The 24,456-nt window shown below is 37.0% G+C and overlaps 1 protein-coding gene across 49 annotated transcripts in view; it reads left to right on the top strand.

Annotated features, from left to right (window-relative positions):
- RIMS2 (regulating synaptic membrane exocytosis 2) overlaps positions 1 to 24,456 on the top strand; it is a 454,433-nt gene that overhangs the window by 190,143 nt on the left and 239,834 nt on the right. For all 49 annotated transcript variants that reach the window (XM_039548364.1, XM_039548365.1, XM_039548401.1 and 46 more), the window contains one exon: positions 5,359 to 6,284. In XM_039548364.1, coding sequence (XP_039404298.1) covers positions 5,359 to 6,284 — 926 coding nt within the window. The remainder of the gene's footprint in view (positions 1 to 5,358; positions 6,285 to 24,456) is intronic.

The raw sequence follows: 24,456 nt of genomic DNA on the forward strand, positions 1-24,456 counted from the left end.
TGTGCTCACCTCACCTCCTGGCAGCCTGGGAACTTTTGGCAAGCTGCTTTATCTGCTCCCTGTCCCCGTTGTTTTAAAACAAGTGCTTTGCCTGTCTGTCCAACCCAACACATAGAAATACAAAAGTTTCAAATAGTAGAACTATTCTTAAATCAACAAATGCTGTTTCCCTGACAGGAGCCATATAGTAAAGGAAAGATGAAGGTGTGTTCAGTGCATTTGGTGAGGCTCTAACAAGAAGCCCTGTATCTTGCATGGCTTTAGTGACAAAGTTCTGGTGGAAAATGTCAATTTTTGCCTTCTATGAATTATTCTTTCATGTACTGAAAGGATCACATTTTGAGTTAAGCAAAATTACAGTGTGTGCAGGAGAGGTATTTTCAGTTTTAGTTTTCCATTCAATTTTATTCCTTGATAATTTATAGGAGAGAACAAAACCTTAAAGTATTGTCAAGTAAATTATAATTAGGTCTTACAAGTAGATGGCCAACATTCAATTTTCAAATAGCTGATGGCTCAGGCCCACTGAGACCTTATCATTTTTTAATTGACCCAAAGCTTCGGATAAATAATAATCTTCAAGTAAATGCAACTTAATTTACGTGGTTAAACACATCTTCAGAATGATGTTTTCATGAGTTTTCTCCGGCTCAAATGTGTATTCTATTAGTCTGAGAACAAGATTACTAGCAGGAGGGTCTGACATCTAGTTTTGACAGTGATATAAATACTTCACATATTACAATGTTTTTTAATATCTCTGACTTCTGAAATGTGATGGATACTTGATTTTTAAAATTTCCTTTTCTACAATACATTTGGGCTAAATTTCTAAAAACCTAAATCAAAGCAGGAGAGTGTTTTCTCTGTAAGGAAGAATACAAGTGAATGTCAAAGACTTTCAAGTGATTTAGTTCCATTATGGAAATCACAGCCATCAAAGCCGAATAGCTGTCTTATATTCTTCCTATGTTATATTTTAAGCACTTAATTCTATTGTGTTGTGGGGGAGTTGAATAATTTAACTTTATGAGCATGAGGTCAGATTACAGTCAAGCTATTTGCTTTTCCATAATATTAGTGATATCTGTACTGCACTGCAAATAAGGTTTCCATCAGTGTAAGGTTATGGGCTGTGTATTAAAAGACCAAATGTCATGTATTGATAAATTAGAATAAAAAAATAAATATACAGTAATAAGTAGGAAAAAAAAAGGTTTTATATTCTGTATCTGAAAAAAACAATGTTTATAGAATGTGCCTGACAAAGAGATTTTTGCAGATATTAGAGTTTTTTAACCATAATAGAGATTTTATTTACTAGCTGTTTCAGACAAGTAGCAATCACAATGGCCTGGAGGATTTTTCAGAGGTGTTACAGCCTTTTCAGAAAAGGTGATAATCCTTCTGACAAGAGATACATAGTGCTTAGTTCAGCTGGCAGCTGGAGGGTGCATATCACACCCTTAAAGTTCACGTAGCTTTTGAAGTTCTAGGAAAGTCCTGGAAAGGCAGGAATAATTATTTTCCATGGTGTATCCAGCTGGAGATGCATGATGAAAGGGTTTCATTAAGGTGTCTTTAAGGTAGTTAATGATGAGAAATGGATTAGACAGAGGCTCATGAAGGTGAGTGAGAATTAGCTAGTGATCTAAAAATAGCAGCAGATTTTTGATAGTAGGGACAGGCCATAAGTTTTCATCAGTACTAGTTCCCTCCTACCGTGATTTCATAACTCTGATTTAAAATGTTTAGCATTCATTGTACAGCTATGTATATAGCAGGTATTTTTGAAATTAAAAAAATGTTGAATGTTAAAGGGGGGGTAATTGTGCTGTGATGACCAGTAGAGAGAATGACAGACTTTAATACTAAGGGTGTGGTGACTGCAGGGCAGGATGAGCCCTCTCCTGACAGAAGGTTTCTGGCAAATCAGGTGTACAGGTACAGTTAATTTATTTCTGATGGACAGGACTACAATTTCTGGTTAGCTTCAGTAGTGAAGTTAGATGACAGGAACAAAATTAATTAGAAAGGGGGATTGATAATGCTAGTCAGCATAGGCCAGGAATTAAATTAGTTACTTTTTTCTATCAGGTTGCTTTCTCTGAAGAAAAGCAGTACATTTTCAGGTAGGTCCTTTTTCTTGCATGTGCCCTATTAGTTGCCACATGAAGGGCAGCTGTGCAAAGCTTTTTCCTTCATGAAAGATTGAAGTAGATTGAGGACCCAGCTGCTCTTTACATTACTGTCAGCCATAGATAGTATTCCTATATTGATGTCTTAAATGGAGGAAGAAAAATGACTGTTTGTGGTAAATGTAGCACATGAGGTTAGAAAATGTTTGTGCAAGTGGTATAAATATATAATGCTAAATCACCACATCCTCCTCTCATTAACAGTTAATTGTGGAGGGTGTATTTTTTAGTAAGTCATGTGCCAGTTCATCAGATGATGTTTCCTTAATAGAAACACGTTTTCCTCGGCAACAAGTCTACAATAATGTTTTTACTCATACAGTAATCCATCTATTTTATCCCGCTCAGCCTTCCCGCCATGACATTATAGCAGTAATGTCACCAGAAAAGAATTGTATCCATATGAGGACACTGTGGCATGGAGTCATATTAATTTATTTATACATATATAAATACACACACATGTTTATTGTGTGTGTTTATATAATCTATTTGTAGCTAAACCAATTCTTACTATTGTGTTGTTTATATTGCTGTAGATACAAGTATGTAGATGTTTAATACTGAAGCATGTGTACGCTCAGACTGCTCCAAGGCACATACAAGATTTGCCACACTAGAATCTATATGGCTTTGTGTGTTACACAGTTCATCATGGAGTTGATCCTATAAACCTTATTTACTAGAGTGTTTTAATGCTTTGGAGGATCAAATTTATACAAGAAGTGTGGCTATGATGACATACGATCTATAGGTAATATAGACTGAGTACAGACAGTGTATTAACAGTATAGTATGTATACATTTCATGTGTACACGTATTTGTCTCAATCTTGCAATGAGATCTGCATGAATGAATGCCTGTATCTGATGAGTGCAGATTTTTCCTGTATGGGGGCCACAACTGGGGTGTGGAAGTTATACAAACTTTTGCTATAGCCAAGAGAAATTTTCAGGGATTGGGTAATTTGCTCTTGGAACAACTTGTTTTGGGATGTGGCGTAATTTTCATCCTCTGAAGTATTTAAGTGAAAAATATTTATCTTCCTTGAGGCATTTCTGCATCTAATCTCTGTTGTCTAAACGAAACTTCTATGTCTTTGCAAACTGTCTGCATTTGGGTAGTTCTGTTGTTCTGATTGTCCGTTCCCGTTGGCCATTCTGGTATTAGACTTACAAAATTCTGTTCATGTTGCATTAGAGCGATTCAAGTTGAGTCCCCAGTTGCAGAAAATATAGAGATTTTGTTAAACTTACAGAGGTTATAATTTATGCTGGTACTAACATGCTACTGTAACAAGACATATGGGACATTTTAGTTTCACCGTAAGCAAATAAGCATCCGCGTGAAGCTTATAGTACTTGTCATGCTTTGCACGAAGAGTTTCATTTTTGCAAGATTGAATTAGCTTTCTCATTTGCAGATGCCATTGCAAAGCTAAAGTACTTTACTATTTACAAGGCACTACTGGGTCCAAATCTTTCAAGCACAGTTTAATAATCCTGTATGGTACCTAAGACAGTACAGAATGCCAGTTTGCCAGTCACCCCACACACCACACACACTCTGCATGGACAGTTGTGGTTTTCCCTTGCTGAGCAGAGATTGCATTTCCTTCCTGGCTGTGAAAAGAGTGTTTTCTCTCCTATCAGATAGACAGAGCCCTTTATACTTTCCTGGGCACCGAGGAGAACCTGTTTCTCCTTCTCCCCTTCACTAAATTGAAGTGTTTCCTTTCTTCCTCTTGGACAACTGTGGCAACAACAGGGCTTTGTATTTGCTCACCTTTTTTCGTGTCCTAAAGACTAGGCAAGATCTCCTGGTTGCTGCCTGCAAGGCTGCCCTTTGGAATCAGTGGTCATTTTGTGAGTGTAGAAAACATTTTAAAAGGGATCTTAATTATAAAGGTAGAACTAAATATAAGAAGAAAGGACTAACAATACAAAAATAGCTTCTCATTTGTATTTTTATTGCTTAAAGTTTGAGTTGATCTACATTATCCCAGAGAAGGCCCACCTCTCAGTCTCTTTTATCTGGGATCTTTACTCCAGTTTCCTTCAGGTAACTTCTTGAGATCCATGTAGGGTGAAAAGCCAAGCATGAATCAGGACATATCTGGAAAGTAACATTTTGCATGCTTATTACCCTATAAGGATTGATAAAGGCAAAATTTGAAGATCTGGTTTGTTTTTTCCCATGTAACTGATCCCTTCTAACCATGTATCAAACAATGTTGTGTCAAACAGAAACCATGACATTCATTATATGTTCCAGACACACCCTTTATGAAAATATTACATATAAATGAATCACATGCTTCAATCTATCATTTCACTGTCAGGAAAGAATATTTGTTAATTCTTCTTCCACCTTCCTCTGAAGTCTCTAGTTGTCTGTAGCTAGATGGTGTCAATGACATCAAAGAGTCAATGCTTTATGTGGCGCAAGAACTCCATTATGGTGTCTGTCTTGAACAAATGCTTGGACTAATACTGCTACCATCCCTATAGAGGTGGGAAGGATTCTTTTCTCAACTCAGGCAGCACTTTGAAACTCTTTCCCTTCACAACACAAAAAAGTGGCTTGTTTTCTGAGTTCAGGGCTTCTGAGTTCATCTGATTTAGACAGATGCTGCCATTGAATCTTTGTCTGTTTTCTGCCCTTGGCACAAATTATAGTTTTGTAGGAACTGAAATGTGTGATTTTGAGCAATAACAGCTGCTAAAAGAGCAAACTAATTGAATGATTCTTCTAGCCCTAATTTCTATGGCGATTATCAAACTCTATGAAATAGAAGTATATGGTCAAGTTATATTGTAAAATGATTACAAAGGATTATAAAATTTTGGTACTTGTAAAGCAATCATGACTACAAAGTAGCCTAAGTATTTGTATTCTATATTTTATGAAGTCGTATTAGCATTTTTCCTTCAAAGCTGCTTTTTCTTCAATCTGTGCACCATAAGCAGATTTATAGCATGACATACTTTCTTTAATTTAGTAGAGAAAATGTGAGAGCACATTCACAAAGAAACGCAATGAATGGATTTTTTTTCCATTAGCTGGTCATGCTATCTTTTAACTAGCATTAGCTGTATATTTGTGCTACATAAAATATTGACAGAATTCTCTTTCTGCTTTCTTGCCGTGATTGTTTAGGAAAAGAAGCCCTTCAATATCAAGAGAACAGAGCAGAAGATACGACCAAAGGGACGAGAGAGACGAATATTCACAGTATGCTACATCAGACAGTGCGATGCCCAGGTCACCATCAGATTATTCAGATAGGCGGTCACAGCGTGGGCCTCAGTTATATGAAGAACCTGAACTGGGTGATTATAGAGATTCCAACAGAAGGAGCCGCAGGCGTTCCAAGGAGTATCCGGTAGAAGAAGAAGATGCACAAAACAGGGAAGAATATGAAAGGCAAAGGAGGGAGGAGGAATACCAGGCACGATACCGAAGTGATCCTAATTTGGCTCGTTATCCAGTCAAGCCACAGCCATATGAGGAACAAATGCGTATCCATGCTGAAGTGTCCCGAGCACGTCATGAACGGAGACATAGCGATGTCTCACTGGCAAATACAGAGTTGGAAGATTCTCGGATGTCCATGCTCAGGATGGAACGGCCATCAAGACAAAGATCTGTGTCTGAGCGCAGGGCTGCCATGGAAAATCAACGTTCATACTCTATGGAAAGAACTCGAGAGGCTCAGGGACCTAGTCCCAATCGTCAGAGGACCACAAATCATAGCCCTCCTACACCTAGGAGGAGTCCAATTCCTCTGGAAAGACCAGACATGAGGCGCTCTGATTCATTAAGGAAACAGCACCATTTGGATCCCAGTTCTGCTGTACGGAAAACAAAACGTGAAAAGATGGAGACCATGTTACGGAATGATTCACTCAGCTCAGACCAGTCTGAATCTGTCAGACCTCCACCACCAAAGCCCCATAAAACGAAAAAAGGAGGTAAAATGCGCCAGGTTTCATTAAGTAGCTCAGAAGAAGAATTGGCATCCACTCCTGAATATACAAGTTGTGATGATGTAGAGATTGAAAGTGAAAGTGTTAGTGAAAAAGGTAAGAGTTCCAATTTTTTGATTGTTTCAATACATAGATTTGATTTGGTTTCCATTACTTTGGAAGTTTATTTTAGCTCTTCAAATTTATTGCAACCGCACATCTACAGCCCTTCACAGATGACTCAACTTTGTTCTGATGGGAATTGGGATTTTTTTTTTTTTCTGATTATGTGTTTAATTTACGTAAATTTAAATTTAATGATTTATGTGGAAAACATCACAGCTACTGTAAGTGTTTGGATAAGTTAAAGGAGACAACATTCCTACTGAAAACCCTGTCAATGAAATCTGCAAAGTATCTAAAGCTGGGCTGTCATATAAGGCCATGGTTTCATGTCCACTAATACCAGATTTGCGTGCTCCTGGATCACAATGAGTGCATATTTGATCTGGATCAAGGGTGGGCGCAGGACCGCATTTTTGTTGAATTAACTGGAGCACATGATGCAGACCTTATGCCAGTTTTGTGCTGTCTGCTGCAGGTTAAAGAGCATCTGATCTGCAAAAAGACCTGTGTATATGAAATTAACCCATTGAAGTTTTGAAACAGATTTAAAATGACTGATGTGGTTTAAACCAATGGAGGTTCCTTTTTCTTGCGGTGCTATGATGATTGATGATTTTTTATTGTAGTGCTTTTTAGATGTAGTTTTGGAGTTACTCCAATGTCAGAAAACTAAGATTGATTGAAATGATTTTCCAGCCTGTAAAAAGATAAATTATGACTTAAATATGACAACGTTGGACCATGAGTTTAAACTCGATCAAATGAATATTATTAGTTCGCTTACCCTCGTGTGTGTTGTTTTAAGCTTTTTTTGAGTTATTATTCTTATACCAGTGAACCTTTATTACTTCTCCTAAATGGTCATCTGCTCCTGTGGATTTGGGATAGAAAATTTACTGCTATTTATTATTATTACTATTACTATTACTATTATTAATATTACTATCAAATTCGTTCTGAAGCAAGTAATTAACTAGAGTCAGTGAAATAACTGAATTTTCATATGTCAATATCAGCAACCATGATCTGATAAGTAAGGAGCAAGATAGTGTAGAATGGAAGGAAATTTCACCATGTCAAAGTAGACAGTTGCATGTACTTACGTGGAACCACTGTGCTGAAACCTTGACCCCGTTAGTCTTCCTGATGAATAGAAAAAACTTGTGCCAACTTTATGGTGTTCATGATTTTGTTCTTAGAAGTGACCTTGAGGAAAATAGGACCAATGAATACATGGGAAGTAGTAACAAAATGTTTATTTATGGCAATTCAGTGTAGGAAACGTAGAATACAAAATAATATACAAACAATATGTTTTTTGTACACATAACACACAAAGCATATACATTTAGGATTATAAAAGCGTAGGATCATTTAGGTTGGAAAAGATCTGCAGGATTATTGATTACCACTAATTTAGCACTTCCATGGCTTCTAACATGTCAATAACCCTTGAGTCTGCTGCTGCATGGATCTCTATCCCCTACCTCCATGGAGACAGCGACTGAAGGACCCCACTAGCACAGTGTCTCTCAGACATTGGAATGCTGCTGCTTGGTTTATCTGTAGCAAGTCTGGTGTCATGCCTTTCCCCTTCAGACCTAGTTTAAAACTCTCTCCATGAGCCCTGCCAATGCCTGAGAAAAGATCCTTTTCCCCTTTTGAGACAGGTGACCCCCATTTGTCATCTGCAGGCCTGGTGTCATGTAAAGTGTAAACATGATCAAAACCCTCTAAAATTCTGCTGACACCAGGCTCGGAGTCAAATATTGATCTGCTGGATCTCCCTCTCTTCCCTCATCATTTCCTGCAACTGGGAGAATAGAGAAGACCGCTTGTGCTCCTGATTCCTTAACCAGTCATCATAAAGCCCTGACGTCTCTTTGCCTTTGGAGTTCTTACTGCAACTTTCCTGCCCCCTGAAAAATCTATAATGGCTGAGGGCCTTTCCAGGATAGGAACCTTTGCCTTCACAACCAGGTCCCAGGGATGCACCAGACTTCACCAAGAAGTGGGTCTGGTCTACATATTGGGCCTTTGGCTCCCTTCAGACAGGAGTTTAAAACATGCTGTACAATGCTAGATTCTCTTTCATAATAATGATCTTACAAAACTTACAGCTTTCACTTAAATAATTCTGTATTTTAAGTGTCAAAGAAAACATTCTTACTGATAACAACAGTTAATAATAATGACAATGTCATGTCTGTCCTACTTCTGAGGTAGTGAATGAAGCTAGATATTTATTATATAAATTAATTTAAAAAGGTTGCAAAAATTTTGCAGGAAAAAAAATGCTCTGTACTTTGTTAATCTTGATTGAATTAATGTAAGCACTTTGTCATGACATACAGAGTGTAACTGTGTAAGTGTGGCCCAGTGATGGCCTGTGGCTGGAACCAATGTGGACAAAAGCCTTGGTTTTTCATAAAGGAGAAGAGCAACTGCTTGAACTGGGAAAGGATGTGACTGCTTCTGACTGTGTCTGCTCCCAGTCTGTGCTGGAGGTCCTGGGCTGGGAGGAAGTGACCATGCATAGCACAGGAAGTCATTCCAACAGTAACACCTGTACCTGGAACCAGAGCCAGCTGGTGCTAGCCTCAGCAGCCTGGCCACATAATTGAATAATATCCTCAGACCCTCCTAATTCTCCCCTGCTCTTTAACCACAGAAGTGGAAGCTCCAGAAAAGTGTTTGAGTGAATTTGGGATGATTTGGCTGCTGCTAGGTATGTGGGAGGAATGAAGAGATCTTTTAAGATGAGGAGGAGGATTGGATCTCACTACCTGGATCCAGCCTTCTGGATAGCTATAGGTAGGCATAGAGAGTCGTACCTCATTATTTTTATTTTCATGAATCCCTCTGGTGTAAACCAGCCTGCACTCAGAGTGATTTCTTCATGAATACCACCAGAGCGAATCCAGCACATAAGCCACCAGCAGTCCACCTTGTATTGCAATACATTATTTCCATAATAGATAAAATACAATTATTTTAAACACCTTTTATAAGAAATTAGTTTCTTCTCCTCCCAAATTACTTGCTTTCCACTCTTTAAAAACATCCCAGACATGAATATTTCTTAGCTGTCCTTTAAAGTCACATACAAAGTCTGTTTGGCCCAAGATATAATGCTGAATATAAAATATTTGTCCTTGCAGTGATGAAGGGTGGGAGTGTTAGAGTGGGGATTTGGTTGCGGTAATAATGAGTTCTCCAAAGTAGGAGAACAATTTTTTTTCCATATCTTTCTCCTTGGAATACCCATAGTTTTTCGCAGATTCTGCAAATAAATATTAACAACTGCTCTGCTGTGAGGATCAGCCTGGGTCTGAGCTGCAGGAGCAGGTGTTCACTGATTTGCATCACAGATTTTACAAAGCCCTAACACTGGTTTTAAGAAACTAGTCTGAAAATTGTGACTTTTCCCAGAAGTGTAGGAAAAAATTGTAGTCATATGCTCTTAAAAGGACTGAAAGTTTGCCTTTTTAAGCTTATCTTCAAAAGGAAAAGAATTTATACATATATAGGCTGGAACATAAATATGTATACAAAATGAAGGTAGAGATTTAGTTCTATTAGTTCAATGGAGACAGTGACCAGCCGCTGGATTAAGAGCTCTGGGAAGAGCATCCGTTATTGCTAAATGCCTGTGCCTTTCAGTATTTGGGTCTGACCTCATTTCAGTAGCTATCTGCCTTAAGGTAATTTTTCCTTGATTTTTAAAAATGTAGTTGTTTTCAGGGGAGGGACAAGGCGAAAATATTTTTATGCATGTTTCTTGTTATGGCCGGAGAAACTAGTGCCATGGAATGCTCCTGCCTCTTCTCTGTGGGGGACAAGGGAAACTGTGAGCAGAGAAAGCTGATGAATACCCTGAAAAGACTCTGGTACCCCATAGACAGTCATGTGAAACACAAGCGTGGTTGAAGAATTCTTGCAGATGGAGATTCAACTGCAGAAGAACTAAATCCTTATGATACTGAATAGTTTTTGTAATGCAAATAAACTTGGACCAGGAAATTTGAGTCATATGCCAGGCTGAGGACTGACATATTGAATGGGAATTAGGATGCATTACGAGGACGAGGAGAAAAGGGAAAGTAGTTTAGGATTGGCAACAAAATGTCATTGGGTGTCTGGAAACCAGTGGATTGATAGGCTGTAGAAGAAGAGGGAGGAGCTAAACTAGAAGATCAAGTAAGCAGTGCCTGTGACTTGTAGTTTGGGAAGAGCAGATAAAGTGAAGGGGACAGGTCTTCTAAAGATAACTGGGAAGGTGAGAACTGGAACTTCCTGAGTGGTAGGTTAGAGGATTCTGAGAAGCAGAACCAGCATTTTGGGAGGGATGATGAGTGGCTGGGAAAAGGGCGTTCAGAGAAAAGATCAGGAGGGCTAAGCTGGGCTTGGAATTTTTTTGGTGAGAGAGACTGGGACTCCCTGAGCAAGGAATGTGGACCTGGCAGCATTGACATGATGGCTGAGGGGGTGTTTGGTGAGATGAGATGTGCTAAGACCATGGTCAGGAGCTGACAGTGTGACAGAGGAGTTCATTCTTTAGAAGCTCAGGAAACAACGCATGAGAACAGTGTTAAATGGACATAGCTGAGATTACGAATGTGTTTACCTGAAATTTAGGCTGTGCCAGGATTATACATATTTTCCAGACTGAATTTTGTGCAGGTCGTCATACACATTGGAGCTCTCTTTAGTGACATAACTGAACACCAGTTTACCAGATGGCCTCTGCCTTTTTCCGTGAATAGGATAAACAACTCTTTCTTATTGTGCTATTTAAATTTTTCTGAAACTCACAATATTTTTTCCACATTATGTAAGAGACCCTTCTTTACTCTTGCTGTGAATACCAGGCTTGTGAAACTGCAAAGATGTCTCCATTTACAACACTTACTGCTAGTCCTGAGATCAGCGTAGCAGATGGTTCAAGGCTGTATCTCCATGACAGGACCTCCTGCCTGTCTTAGGAAGTGCACTTTGGAGAGAAAAAAAAGAAGTTGCCTATATGTTTTGGACCAAAATATTAGGTATATTGCTATTTTCCCTAATAATGAAAGATCAAAATTGGTTAAAATGTTAGAGAAAAACAATTCTTGAAATGCCAATGTTTTTATGAAATTGTAAATTTTAAATGGCTGTAAAATAGATCCTCTATCACTAAACCCAGGGATTATAGTGACATATTTATAAATGTTCTAGACTGTTCAAATCACCAGTTCTTTCTCAAAACCATCTCAGTTTGCGTGGTTCAGTTCGAAGGCTCCGAGAAATGTGTCTTGTAAGAAGAGAACAGTTGTGATGTTGTTGCAGTAGAGTGAACACTGAACTATGTCACCTACAGAAGTCCAAATAAAGCTGTATTTTGTGATGTGCAAGTTAGGCCAGCCTTTTTACATTGCTTGTCCAATTTAAGTGTCTTCTATTGTGAGGGACAGAGTATTTTTTTACCTGCATGTTCACTTAGATGTTTTTCAGTGCAATTGTAAGGAGTAGGCCTTAGGGGAGGTTTCAAAGGGCCCCCATAGTTTGTTAGCCAGCATGAAGCAGATGTGAAGCAGAGTGCTGCAGGCTAATTCTGTGTGTCCACAGGCTTTACAGGTAAATTTAGAAAATCAAACAGTACCACTGCCCATGTATTCCTTATGGCAATACTGTCAAACCTGCAGTCTGCCAAAGGACCAATCTGAAGAGACTCAGGAAAGCTTGTGATCCTTGGGCTTGTTGTACCCCCACTCAGACCACCGGCATGAGAGAGGTGACCTGCACTGAAGCTGGAGTTCCTTCTGCACCTTCCCCAAACATGTGAGGGTCTTAAACACCCTACAATTCTTTACAAATCTCTCAAACTTTAGGATTTCAGCGAGGGACAACCTCTACACTGAAGAAGAGAATTCATTCAAGGAAATCTAGGTGCGTGATAGCTCCAAATATTGCTCTAATTTGTCCTAAATATAAAGTAGGACATAGTAGATTTTCCAGTGATGGTAAACAGTTCAGGCATACACACATACCATGCTCCCAGCCACTTTGCAGAGCACCCTGTGAGAGGTATCTGTTTGCACAAATGGTGGCTGACATCTTATGTGGGTGGAATCTGTGGTGGGAAAGGCAAATGTGTTTGTGTTTTGTCAGAGGTGCAGTTCTTAAATTTAGTGTTTGCTTTCACTCTTATTTTATTAAAACATGATGGCTAGATAGTTTTTATTATCAGAGAAACTCATATGCATAGAAGCATAGAATTCTGGTTGGAAAAGATCTTTGGAATAAAGTCCAGCTGTTAACTTAAGAGTGACAAGTTCACCACTAAACAAGTGTCACATTCACGCCTTTTAAATATCTCCAGGAATAGTGAATCAACTAATTCCCTGGGCAGCCTGTTCCTGTTCCAGTGTTTGACAACCCTTTCGGTGAAGAATTTTTTCCTTATATCCAGTTTGAATTTCTGCTCCACTGAGAGGCCATTTCCTCTCATTCTGTTGTAACTTTGGAGAAGAGTCCCACACCCTTGTGTCTACAACTCCTCTCAGGTAGTTGTAGAGAGTGATAAGGTCTCCCCTGAGCCTCTCTTTCTCCAGGCTAAACACCCAGCTTCCTCAGCCAGTCCTCATAGGACTTGTGCTCCAGACCCTTCACCAGCTTTGTTACCCTTCTCTGGACATGCTCCAGCACCTCAATCTCTTTCTTGTAGTGAGGGGCCCAAAACTGAGCCCAGTATTTAAAATGAAGCCTCACCAGGCTGAATACAGGAGGATGATCACTGCCCTGGTCCTGCTGGTCACACTATTGCTGATACCAGCCAGGATGTGACTGGCCTTCTTAGTCACCTGGGCATGCTGCCAGCTCATATTCAGCCAGCTGTTGACCAACACCCCCAACACAACATGTGGATGGACTCCAGCGATCTTAAAATATTCAACGTCTCTGTGTTGTTGATTGAAAGCTTCAGAGTGCAGGGTGTGTGAGCAGAAGTGTGTGCTTGCAGGACCAGGTGGAAATACACTGTTCTTTGTCACTAAGTGCATCGAAAACATACATATATAACCTTGCATTGGCTGTGTTATGGTCATTTACAAACATAGGAAGAACTGCCCTTTTTCATGATGAAAGTTAAAATGTCCTCATGTATGAAACAGCTTTCAGGTCCTACTTGTTTATTGCAGTATTGAAACCAATCTGGTAGACATCCAGTTTAATTTTTGACAGAGAATTAAGTCTATTTGAAAACAATATACTTGTCACAAGTTAGAAAAAATATGGTAGCTCATGGTGTGAGGAGCAGAAAGCACATTTCCTGAGTGCTACTGCAAGAACAGTGCATGTCTTACATGAGCAGAGATGCCAAGGAAGTGGGATTCCATCATAGCGCTCTCACTTTTAAATTCAGAGAAATAAGGGACCTGATTTCAATCCTACTTGTGCCAGTTTCATACATCTTCAACAACTTTGGCTTCAAAGTTACACTGAGCTAAATTAGATCAGAATGAGGTCACTGTTTCTAAAATTTGTATCATTCAGGTTAGAGAGTTCCTGAAAGTCTAACTTCTCTTATAACAAATTATACTAGAAGGCAAAATTTCAGGACTGAGCTGCAGCAGTTGAACAAAAAGACTTTGAATTTTCACACAGTTGCAGTATAGAAATATCTTAGAATTCAAAATACAAATTTTAAATGGTCAAAAGAAGAATAATTGATTATTTAAAATGCTGAAATGTTTGGCATGTTTTATTAAAACAGATTTCAGTGAGTGACAAAATTCCTTCTTACTATTTCACGTAATATTGCAGAATAGGAGATTGTGTTTTGTTTTTGTAATTAAATAATTTTTTTTTCATAGACACCTCTTCCTCTTACGTAAGGTAAATGTAACTTAAATGTATAAAGAGTTTGGAAATTCAGAATTCTATTATTCCATTTTTTAAGCTTATTCCTATGAATTGTCTTATTTTAAGTGCAAATATAAGAGATATTCAGAGATAAGAAATATTACACTTTTCTCTGTATATTTTTAAGCAATAAAAAGTCACTGTTTTGAAAGTACTTCTTATAGCATTGACTAAGAAGTACCAAACTACTTTAAAATATTAGTATTGCCTATGATATTTTTTCTAGAAAAATATTTTTCACAGATGCATAGATGAGAACAGAACTAGAATGTTTAAAGCTACAGAAATTTCTAATTGTAGAGAATTTTAAAAAAAGTCATTGCCAAACCTTCTCCTACTTACACACTTCCATGTTCCTTAGAAGATATATGAAAATGGTGTGATCTTCTGCAGCATTTAGAGGACTCTACTGTAAAATATTTTAAATTTGCTGTAATTTAAACTTGGCATAAGACAATAATATCCCTCACAGAAAAAGCCCTGCCTTTTCCCAGTTCTTGGCTGCATATTCACATCCTTATTATCACTCCTGCTGGAAGAAGCATTCAGGCAGGTACACACTGCATCAAGCCAGGAAACTTTTGTGGGTAACTCTAAGTAGGCAAAAAAATGGTAAATATTAACATTTGAAGCTTCCTTATAAAATGATGATGATTGTCCTCTAAGATATTAAAATACATGCTGAAAAGATGGTGTGTAACTGATTATGCCTTTTCAGAATCTGAGGATAGACAGGGATTTCCTGAAGTAAGGAAGAAGAAATATTTTCATATCATAATAAGGGAGTACAGAATATTTTATCATAAGTGAATGAACATGAATAATTTCATAGCACTTCAATTCAAACAAAAATGTCTAATACTCAATTTTATGGATTAAAACCTTGCCTAAATTGCAGTCTGAACCTTCTGTATACAAAAGTACAGAAATAGTTAAAACTGTAAGTCTTTAATCCTGTTTCCTTTTACTCTGGGACTTTGCTGGAACTATGGCTATAGAAGAAATGTTGTCTGGGCAAAAGATTAATTGTCTTCTGAGGTGATACAACAAAAGAACTATGAGTTATTACTAAAGTATTTTAGTGCATTTGTTGTAGTTATCTATGGTTTCAGATGAGATTAAGTTTATTATTAATAAGACAATATGATTTTTAATATTTTTAACTTACGGTTTTTATCATTGGAACTATCTTCAGTTTACCTTTTTAACACTAACTGCAAGATGTAGTTTACCCTGGAATTTGTGAAAATTTTCTATTCTGAAGGTAAAGATGGTTCTTTTTCAATTGAAACTGTAAACCACCCAATTATATGAGTGACCAATATTAAAAGTATCATAAAAACATTTTTGCTTTCTCTGTACCCTTTTTTTATCTTTTCCAAATTTAAATAGACAACGAAAGAAACTTGAGTTATCATTCCAAGATAATTTCTCACTATCCTTTTCCATCTTGGCAGGTGGAATATTTGCTGAATAAAATCAATAAATACCCATTAACTTTATAATAGTGATGAAAGAAATTTTTGTACAAACATGGCTGGAAAGGGTGTCATCCTACAAAATGCAAGGCTTCCAATGTAGGTAATTGTTATCTTATTCAACCTGCTCCACTTATTTCAAACTACTATTTCAGTTGAAATAAGTTAGAAATTTTTACTTGTTAACAAAATCTTCTATCAGGGATAAGTGCTAATAATTAATGCATATTTGGCATAGATAAGGCAAAATGAAGACCTGCTGGATTCTGTGTAAAACATTTCAGTTCTTTACAATGCCATGATCGAACAACAAGCCATCATGGAGTTTTTCTTTTGAAGTTTTCTGAATATTTATGTAAATACCGTGATTTTTTAGTCTTTTTTACAGAGGAGTCCCAGCAAACAGAAATAATGACAGCACAAAAAGAAAAAAAGACATGTAATACCTCCAGAATACATGAAGAGTGTGTTTTTCAAATTACAATTTTCTTTATACTTTGATGAAATCATTATTCTTCTAATAAAACAAAACTCTTAAACCTATCTGTCATGATTATACTCAGTGTCATTTTAGATTATGTTAGTGCTTTCCTATGGTATATTTAAATTGATTATGCAGGTAATTTAGTTACTTCTTCTGTTAACTATCAGAAACAAAATGGGCCACCGTCAAATAAATGTACTTAATTAAAAAAATTATTTTAAATTTTTTTTTAATATTTTAATTGGGAGTATTTTATCAATTGTATGGGTTTTTTTTAATATATTTTCTTTAAAAACATGTCTTTCTTGTTCTGTTTTTATTTTTATGTGAATTTCATTAAGGATAGGATAATCAGTATGGGAGAAATAGAGAAACCAAAATGAAGGGGAAACAACAGAACGGGCTGTACATATGTCATTCATGTGAAAACTGTATTCCTAAGATGCTCTGGCCTTTAGCCCTGTTGTCCCAAGCTCCCCTAAATGTGCCATTCAAGACCTGGGATTATTCCCAGAAACTGCTTGACATTAAACTGAATATTGTCGAGGGTGAGACCTGGAAGCGCATGTTTGTCAGAGGAAAGCGTGTTCTTTCCATCTTTTCGCAGTTCTCACTCCATCCAAGCCTCGTCCGTTGCAATTCACAATCTGGGCACCAGGAAGAAATATTTGATACGAATACTCTGGGTAAAGTGGCACCAATTTCTGTGTCCTTCTCTGTCTGGCTGTAAATTGAGCAGCAGCTGTTCAGGAGCTGCTGTATAACACTGAAGCTGTTCCTGAGTGTGAGGGGTGAGACAGACACTTTGGGCAGTCACAGTGACGATCCTACAGAAACCCTTCCCAGTCAGAGCCCTCAGAAGGTGCTGGATGATGAGTGCCTCAAAAATCAGGGCATCCTCCTAGGAATCTGATTATTGATTTAGGAATGCAATTTCACTCTATTTGTGAAAATTCTAGCTAACTTTTTCCAGTAATAATATTCTCTTGAAAGTATATTTAAAATCCTATAAATGTGCTTTAAAGTTTTTGGGGTCTGTCATTAATATCAAAGGATCATTAATGCATTTCTTCTGTGATGGTCGACTGATATTGAAATCCTTTTTTTAGGGGCAAGGTAGAAAAAATGTGATGTAATGATAATGACTTTTATGATAATTAAGAAAATATTAAATAAAACTGTTGGAAGAGAATTGGGTCATTGGACTCTATCAAATTAGTGCTCAGTAGTTTTGTTATAAGGTTGTGTTGAGAAATTTATTTTGCCTTGGCATACAAAGTACCTACAGCTCTCTTAAGAATGAAGTTTTATGCTAGCATATAGGCTAATATTTTTACCTTTTCTACTGAACTTGTCCTATTTTTCATGGGAAGGTTAAAGAATATTGCACAAAGAAAACAAGAGCATTTAGCCCACTTTTTTTTGGTTATAAATCATAACTTTTTTGCCTTATGGTGCTGTATGTGGCTTTGAAATATGAAAGGATTAAAAAAAATTAATTTCTAATTTACTTCAGAAAATATTTCACGCAAAATATATCATGCTTTTCTGCTAAAATAATGACATCTTATAACATTCAGCTGTATTGAGGACAAAGCAGGTCTGCAGACTTTTGGTCCTGACTACTAGATGAACATGGTTGGGCATTGTTGCATATTTTCAGAACCACTGCAGAATAAAAGAGAAAGGCGAAAATGGAGAGATATCACATAGAAATTTCACTGAGTTCCCCCAACAACATTGCCATTATTTACACTGCACCCTGGTCCCCCCTTGTATAACCCATCAGAGTCTTTACATTACTCAGTGGTTCTTTTTCCCTTTACTGAATTTTACATTTTTCTCTTATATTTTTTTTCCACACTTTCCTCTCTTTTGAAGCCATGTAGTTTAGGCAATTATTTGTTTGATCATGCTGCAGCACTTAACAGGCTTTCAGACTTGAAGATACTTCAAAAAATTTTATTTCAGTTAATATTTAACTTGCTAAATTGTCGAAAGTGCTATGGAAGGCACATACATCTGATTTCTCCATTTCACCTCATTGATTAAGCAGCTTGTTTCCAAGGAATGTTTGAGTAGCATTTATGAGCATGGAGAAGTAGATTACAAAAGAAGTGTGTGGTATTGGAGCTTCTGGTTTATGTCTCAGCTGTTTCAATAGAAAAGTGAACTTAATAGCATGTATTCATGCAACACTATATTCTGTGTTAAGATATTCTTTTGAAATGTGTAAAGAAAGATGAACTGAATGAATATGTATATAAAAAATACCTGTGTCACACACCAAGGTTTAGACCAGATTGAAGACAGCAATTCTTATGAAAATGCACTCAGATCAATGGTATTCTGGAGAAACATTCTGTAAGAATTAGTTCTGGTGTTTATACTTTCTGCCTTTCTGAACATTTAGATTATGAATATCTTTTAGGTTCCTAGTTATATAATCTGTTTACTTGGAAAATGTAAATATATGGGCATTAGTTACATAATCTAAATAGAATCAAATAAAAGATTTAATCACAAACCTCCATGGCTGTTTACTGTTTTGCCTATTTATAGGCCATTTTCTATATACATCTATTAACAAGGAAAGGCTTGGCTTCTGATGCACTGTGAAAGATGTTTAGATACTACACTTCCTACTACTACTAGGAAGTGAATGCAGTATGTTTCATTGGATTTTATAATTTCTAATAATTTTACCATTTCTGCATATTATTGTTTGGATTTAATTTTTTTCCTAAGTTTAGTTCTGAAAATCTGTTCATACTGAAAGTTTGTAAAAGATGAGTTCCTTTGAAAAGTCTTCATGTTCTGTTTTTATTACGTAATTTTAATACACTTTAAAAAAGAATATTACAAAACCCCCATTTTTTAAAGCTAGCATATTGGTGATTTGAAGAAATTGAATTTGTTCTTGAAAGCTTTTGACTTAAGAAGGTCATCAGAATTAGGTTTGAACTTCAGACTAATTATTCCAGCACAATTTAAAGGGCTGCTTTTGTTTCTTCAGTGTACAAAGTGTATTCATGTGGCTGAAAGTTCCTGGTTTTCTGACATATGTAATCCATTGCCTCAAGTCAATCACTATGATCCTTTACAAAAGCCAAGCCTGGTCAAGTTGAAATCTTCATAGATGTAATTCAGTATAAGCAGAGGTAGCTGGAGAAGGTTTTCTCCTATTTGCTTTGTGTGTGTAGTATTGCAAGAAAAAGTTGATTCCTTCAAACCCATGAATTTAATTGTAAATGTATAAAATTTTCATGGAGATTCAGGCCCAGTAGAGTGGCTGAACCAATTTAAAGACCCCATAAAAAGCTGAGAAGTCACCAAGTGCTAGTGTCCCACTTCAAGATACTGAGAACACAAGGGTTTGTCTTGAGGTGTGGCTCACTAAGGCAAACTGAGGGGAGCCAGAAGCTCGTTGTCTGGAATGAAAGCCCTATTTTTCATCCTATCTCATGATTGTTGATCTGCACCAAATCCATCATTTACCTGATTTTTAGTGAGGCATTCTAGGTGGCTACACTGGTATGAAACTAAACTTCTACAACAAATGAACACATTCCTTTCACCTTAGTAAGCTGAAGAATTACTATGGCATATTGCATCTTTGCCAGAATGGCCAAAAAGAGCCCAGTCACACTTCTGGGAGCAGCATGGAGAAGAATGAGAGCTCTGTCCAGTGACAAAGAGCTGTTAGATAACTCAGCTGCCTAATGAACCACATTTGCACGAAACAGTAAATAATAGTATGACTTTCAAGCAATGCTGGCAACATCATAGGCAAAATTGCAAATTATAAAGGATGATGTATGTGACGGCTTGAGAGATGACAGAGTAGGTGAGAGCCTCTTGGTATTCCTATTTTCCTAAACCTGCAACTGCATACCTTATCTAAAGATAGGTCTGCACTGCAGTCCAAAGCATGACTGCAGCTCATCTTGACAGATGAGAACTAGTTTTGAGGGCAGTAGTTAATGTGCTAATGGCTGGAGCTGCAGAGTGCTGACTGCTGAGACCCTGGGTAAATATTCACGTGGTGAGTGTGTGCTGGGCTGCTGTGCCCATGTCCTTTTTACTACGGAGGCTCTGCTTGTGTACAGATACCCTGTGAGAGAAGCGGCTTTCCAGCCCTGGCCTCTGCAAGATGACTTCTCTAAGCAGTAAGCTTGTGCAAATAAGAATCCTTTACGGCACCTGTGTAAGATGAGAACAAGCACCTAGCAAAATGCCAATACTTTGTGTTACTGCTGTAGATAAGTTCACAAAATAGATGGTTGTGGCAAACTTTGTACCAGAAAAATATATTATTTATTTAATGTTGCATTTTTTACCAGTAGTCTTCTGTAAGAAAGAAAAACTGCAGCAAAAATAGATGCACATTAAGGCATCTTGACATGATTCTCATTCAACATTTTCTGAGTCTGATTTTCTGTTGTTCCCCTCTCTTTTTATCTGTACAAAGTAACTAAAAAGTGGGTGTAAAACATTAATATTCTGATTTGCTAATATTAATACTAACACCTTCCTTGTGTTCACTTCCCAGTATATCAGATGATTAGACAACATGTGTTGCAGGGGAAGATAAAAGCCTTATTTTTCAAAAGCTGTAAAGTCTCAGTGTGTCTATGAAATTCAATGAGAGCACAGAATGCTTAGTCAACACCTTTGTTCTTTTAAAATATCTGGAAAGAGGCTTGTACACAGTGCCCTATCTCTTTGAGGCATTTACATTTGTGTTGTGTGAGTGTGAAATCCCATCACCCTATGAAGGCACTGACCTTCAGTGACTCTGCACAGATACAGATCGCTGAGCATTTTACATGAGCTGTGTGAAGCTGAAGTTCACTTTTTATTGACAACAGTAAATTGTGCAATAAGAGGTACTATGAAAGTACATTGTAATTGTATAATTTTGTTGCTAATTATAGATAACAGTTGCAGGTCACCTGGATTGTTTGAAAAAAACCAGGTTGCCGCACTGTCTCAGACTTCCTACTTTGTCTATAGGTTCTGTATCAGTGAGACTTGGTTGTTTGTGCTGTAGTTTTCCTTGCTGGATTTGTGTGGAAGCTGATTTTTTTTTTTTAAACCCCATAACAATTCAGAAAATGCAATTCAGCCATGTTGAAGAGTGAGTCCACAGGAAAATGACTTGTTTTGTCCATGTTAAAACACTTAAGACACTAATTTGAAGTGGTGCATCACCTTCCTTCTGAGGTGTGCATTTTATGTCACTAAAAATACCAACAGAGAGTTTTTAGAATCCTCTGAACAAAAATCACAATTCACAGAGGGTTAGGAGAGAATTGTTAGTATTTGGTTGCTAATATCTATGGCTCTGCAGAACTTGTTGAGGCTCCTGTGTATCACTGCAATATATAGGGACTTTTCCTAAGGGATTGTCTTGCATACTCCACAAGAGGATTTTCCCTTTAACTGCTCTGAACCAAGGCTGTACAGGATTACAAGGGAAAGACTATATATTTTGTATTCTTGATATGTCTTCTACGTCCTGCTGACCCCAGGACTCCTTATGTTGGCTGGTGAGAAATATTTTTCAGATAGTACTTTCTGAAATTTAATTAAGATGACTATCAGAAGTTATTTTGACTTGTAAAAATATTGTTCCTTAAGTAAATTCCTACAGTCAAGACTTCTGGCAGAAATGCGCTAAAATACATTATTAAGTGATTTCTTTGGCAATAACAAGCCATAGAAACTGTCTCTTCACTATTGCATGGTTTATTGCAATGGGGTAAGCAAGCTCAAAAAGCAAAACTTCAGAAACTGCATTTTGTGAAATGAATTTCAATAACTTTTTAGTTTTTAATATATTTCATCATTCTTCTTTTAGCTGCTCTATATTTTTCTGAGTATTTGTTGTTCTTTAGATCTTTCTAGCTGAATGTTTTTTCTCCAATTTCCTTTTGAAAACTCTTCTGCTGTAAGAGTAGATGTTATTAAAGATTTATCTTTGTATGATTGCAGCTAGTACTGTTGCCAGATCTCTTCTAATCATATTTGTCTAGAGGGGTTGTAAATAATTTTCAAATTGATTGTCTAATAGCAAGTGACAAAAGGGAATTCAACTCAGTTGTAGATGATTGATGGATTTGAGTTTTCCCCTGCATTTTAGGCTTTGGATTGTAGCAATGGGGAACCAAGACACACGGACCTCTTTGTCTCCCACATTGGATCTCCATTTGTAGATCTTACTTCATGAGGTTTGTTTATTTTATCTGTAACTGGAGTTACACATATAACAGCTCCCAAATGCTTTACTGTTCTTGGAGGACAGAGTGGCCAGGGTCTCAGTGTGATTCATGGTGGATACAGCTGCAGTTCAAGTGTTGCACAGCTGTGACTGGACTGTATCACATCAGCTTGTGATGCCTTAGTGTCCACTAGAAATGTAGATACATACTTTTGCCTCTCCAATTTATTCTTGATTAGGTGAGCCTTGCTGGGGTGTGGAAGTATTTTGGTTCCACAAGTATATGCTAAGTAGCTGGCATTTTCATTTCTAAGCTACCCCAAAACTTTCTCACTCCGGCTGGCTCATCAGAAGCCTCGCTAAGCCCGCTTGGATGTCTTAGGAGTGCATAGTAGGTCTTTTTCAAGGCCAGGGATCTTGCCTGCCTATCAGAGGTTTAAATTTGGTATGACGTAGCATAATCCACCAAATGCTTTGGCTGTTATATTCCCTGCAAAAATAAAGCAGATTTTGCTGAACTAGACAGCCCCATCGGATCATGTACTTGTGAACTATTTATGATAAAAACATAAGCATGAAATTGTAGCTGCATTTCCAAATTACAGGTTGAGGAATAGTCAAGAGAGTCCTAATCCTTGACTGCTGCTTTTAGGTACTATTGTGATAGAACCAATATAGTGCTGTCTAGAGTTTAACTTGGTCAACTGACAATGCTTTATTAAGCAGGAAAGCTCTGCTTTAGGACTTGTGGAGTGTTTCTGCTGTTTTTTTTCTAAACTGTTTTTAAAGCTTCACAGAATTTAGAATGAATAATTACCATTACAACATCTAATACAGGCTGCTATTTATCACAGTCCATTAAGTGACATGCTGTTAATTTGTTATCGAGCTCAATAACTTGTATTACTGAAGAACATCTCGTACTTGATCAAAGGGCTTTTCTTGAAAGGCATCCAGCATTTGTGTGAAGGAGATATGAGAATCTATGATGTCTCTTAATAGTTCATTTAAATAGATGATTCCTGTTGTCATTTAAGGTGAGGATTTACATTCAAAGCATTCATCTAGCCTTGCATGTGTTTTAAACCTTCATCTTGAAAGATACAGTCGTAGTTTTTATGCATTCTAAATCATCCTGGTAAAGTCAGTGGTATTAATCTTAAAGTATAAGCTTCTGCATTTGCCTAAGACTGTGTGTAAACAGAAATAGAGAGGAACACTTATAACTGTATGTAATCTGGGCTCCTAGGATTGCTGCAAATGGTAAAACTTCATCTCATTAAACTTGAATGCATGTTCGTTAATAATGATGAGGACTGAGCCTACCTAAAAAAGACAAAATAGTTCAATGTTCAATGCCTAAACACATCTCCTAACTGCTTTGCTCTGGAGTTCAGTTAGATGTTTTTTCCATCTTTTAATATGAGAAGTTTTGAATTTAAAAGATGTGAAGAAATAAGAAGAACAGATTATACTGTGTTTTAATTATAGAATGATATTTATGTTTGAGAGTATGCATTGCTGTGTGCCTCATGAACTGGCTAATTTGTTTTAGGTTTTCAGCATAGTCTTCTAGATGTTGTGAGCTAACAAACCTGTAAATGGATTAATGTTTTTTAAATAAAAATATTAAATAAATTTTTATATAGGAAAAGATCTACAGAGAAGAGAACAATAGGTTTTGTTGGAAGAAAATTTCAAAGCCAATTGCATTTAGAGAAAGTACTTTCCTGGTCTTTAAAATGAGGATCCAAGAAACCAGAAGAAAAGGGTTATTTCTATCATTACCATTCCAGTAATAAGAGAGAGTAAGTTATATGATGTAATAATTTAACTATTTATTTTATTAGAAAAAGATGCTTGGTGAATTTAAAATCAGTGAGGGGAGGCAGTTCTAAAATTATATGAGGAGAAAATATAGATTCATAAATTAGGTTCAAATTATTAATTAAATATTTTTATATACTTGAAAATTGGAAATTTATTCGGAATTACTTAGTTCATGACTGTTGAAGTTCAATACAATATTTTACTGCATCAAATCTGAAAGCTGTATTGATTTGATGAAACAGTCAG

This window comes from Corvus cornix, chromosome 2 (genome assembly GCF_000738735.6).
Source record: "Corvus cornix cornix isolate S_Up_H32 chromosome 2, ASM73873v5, whole genome shotgun sequence".
NCBI classification, from domain to species: domain Eukaryota; kingdom Metazoa; phylum Chordata; class Aves; order Passeriformes; family Corvidae; genus Corvus; species Corvus cornix.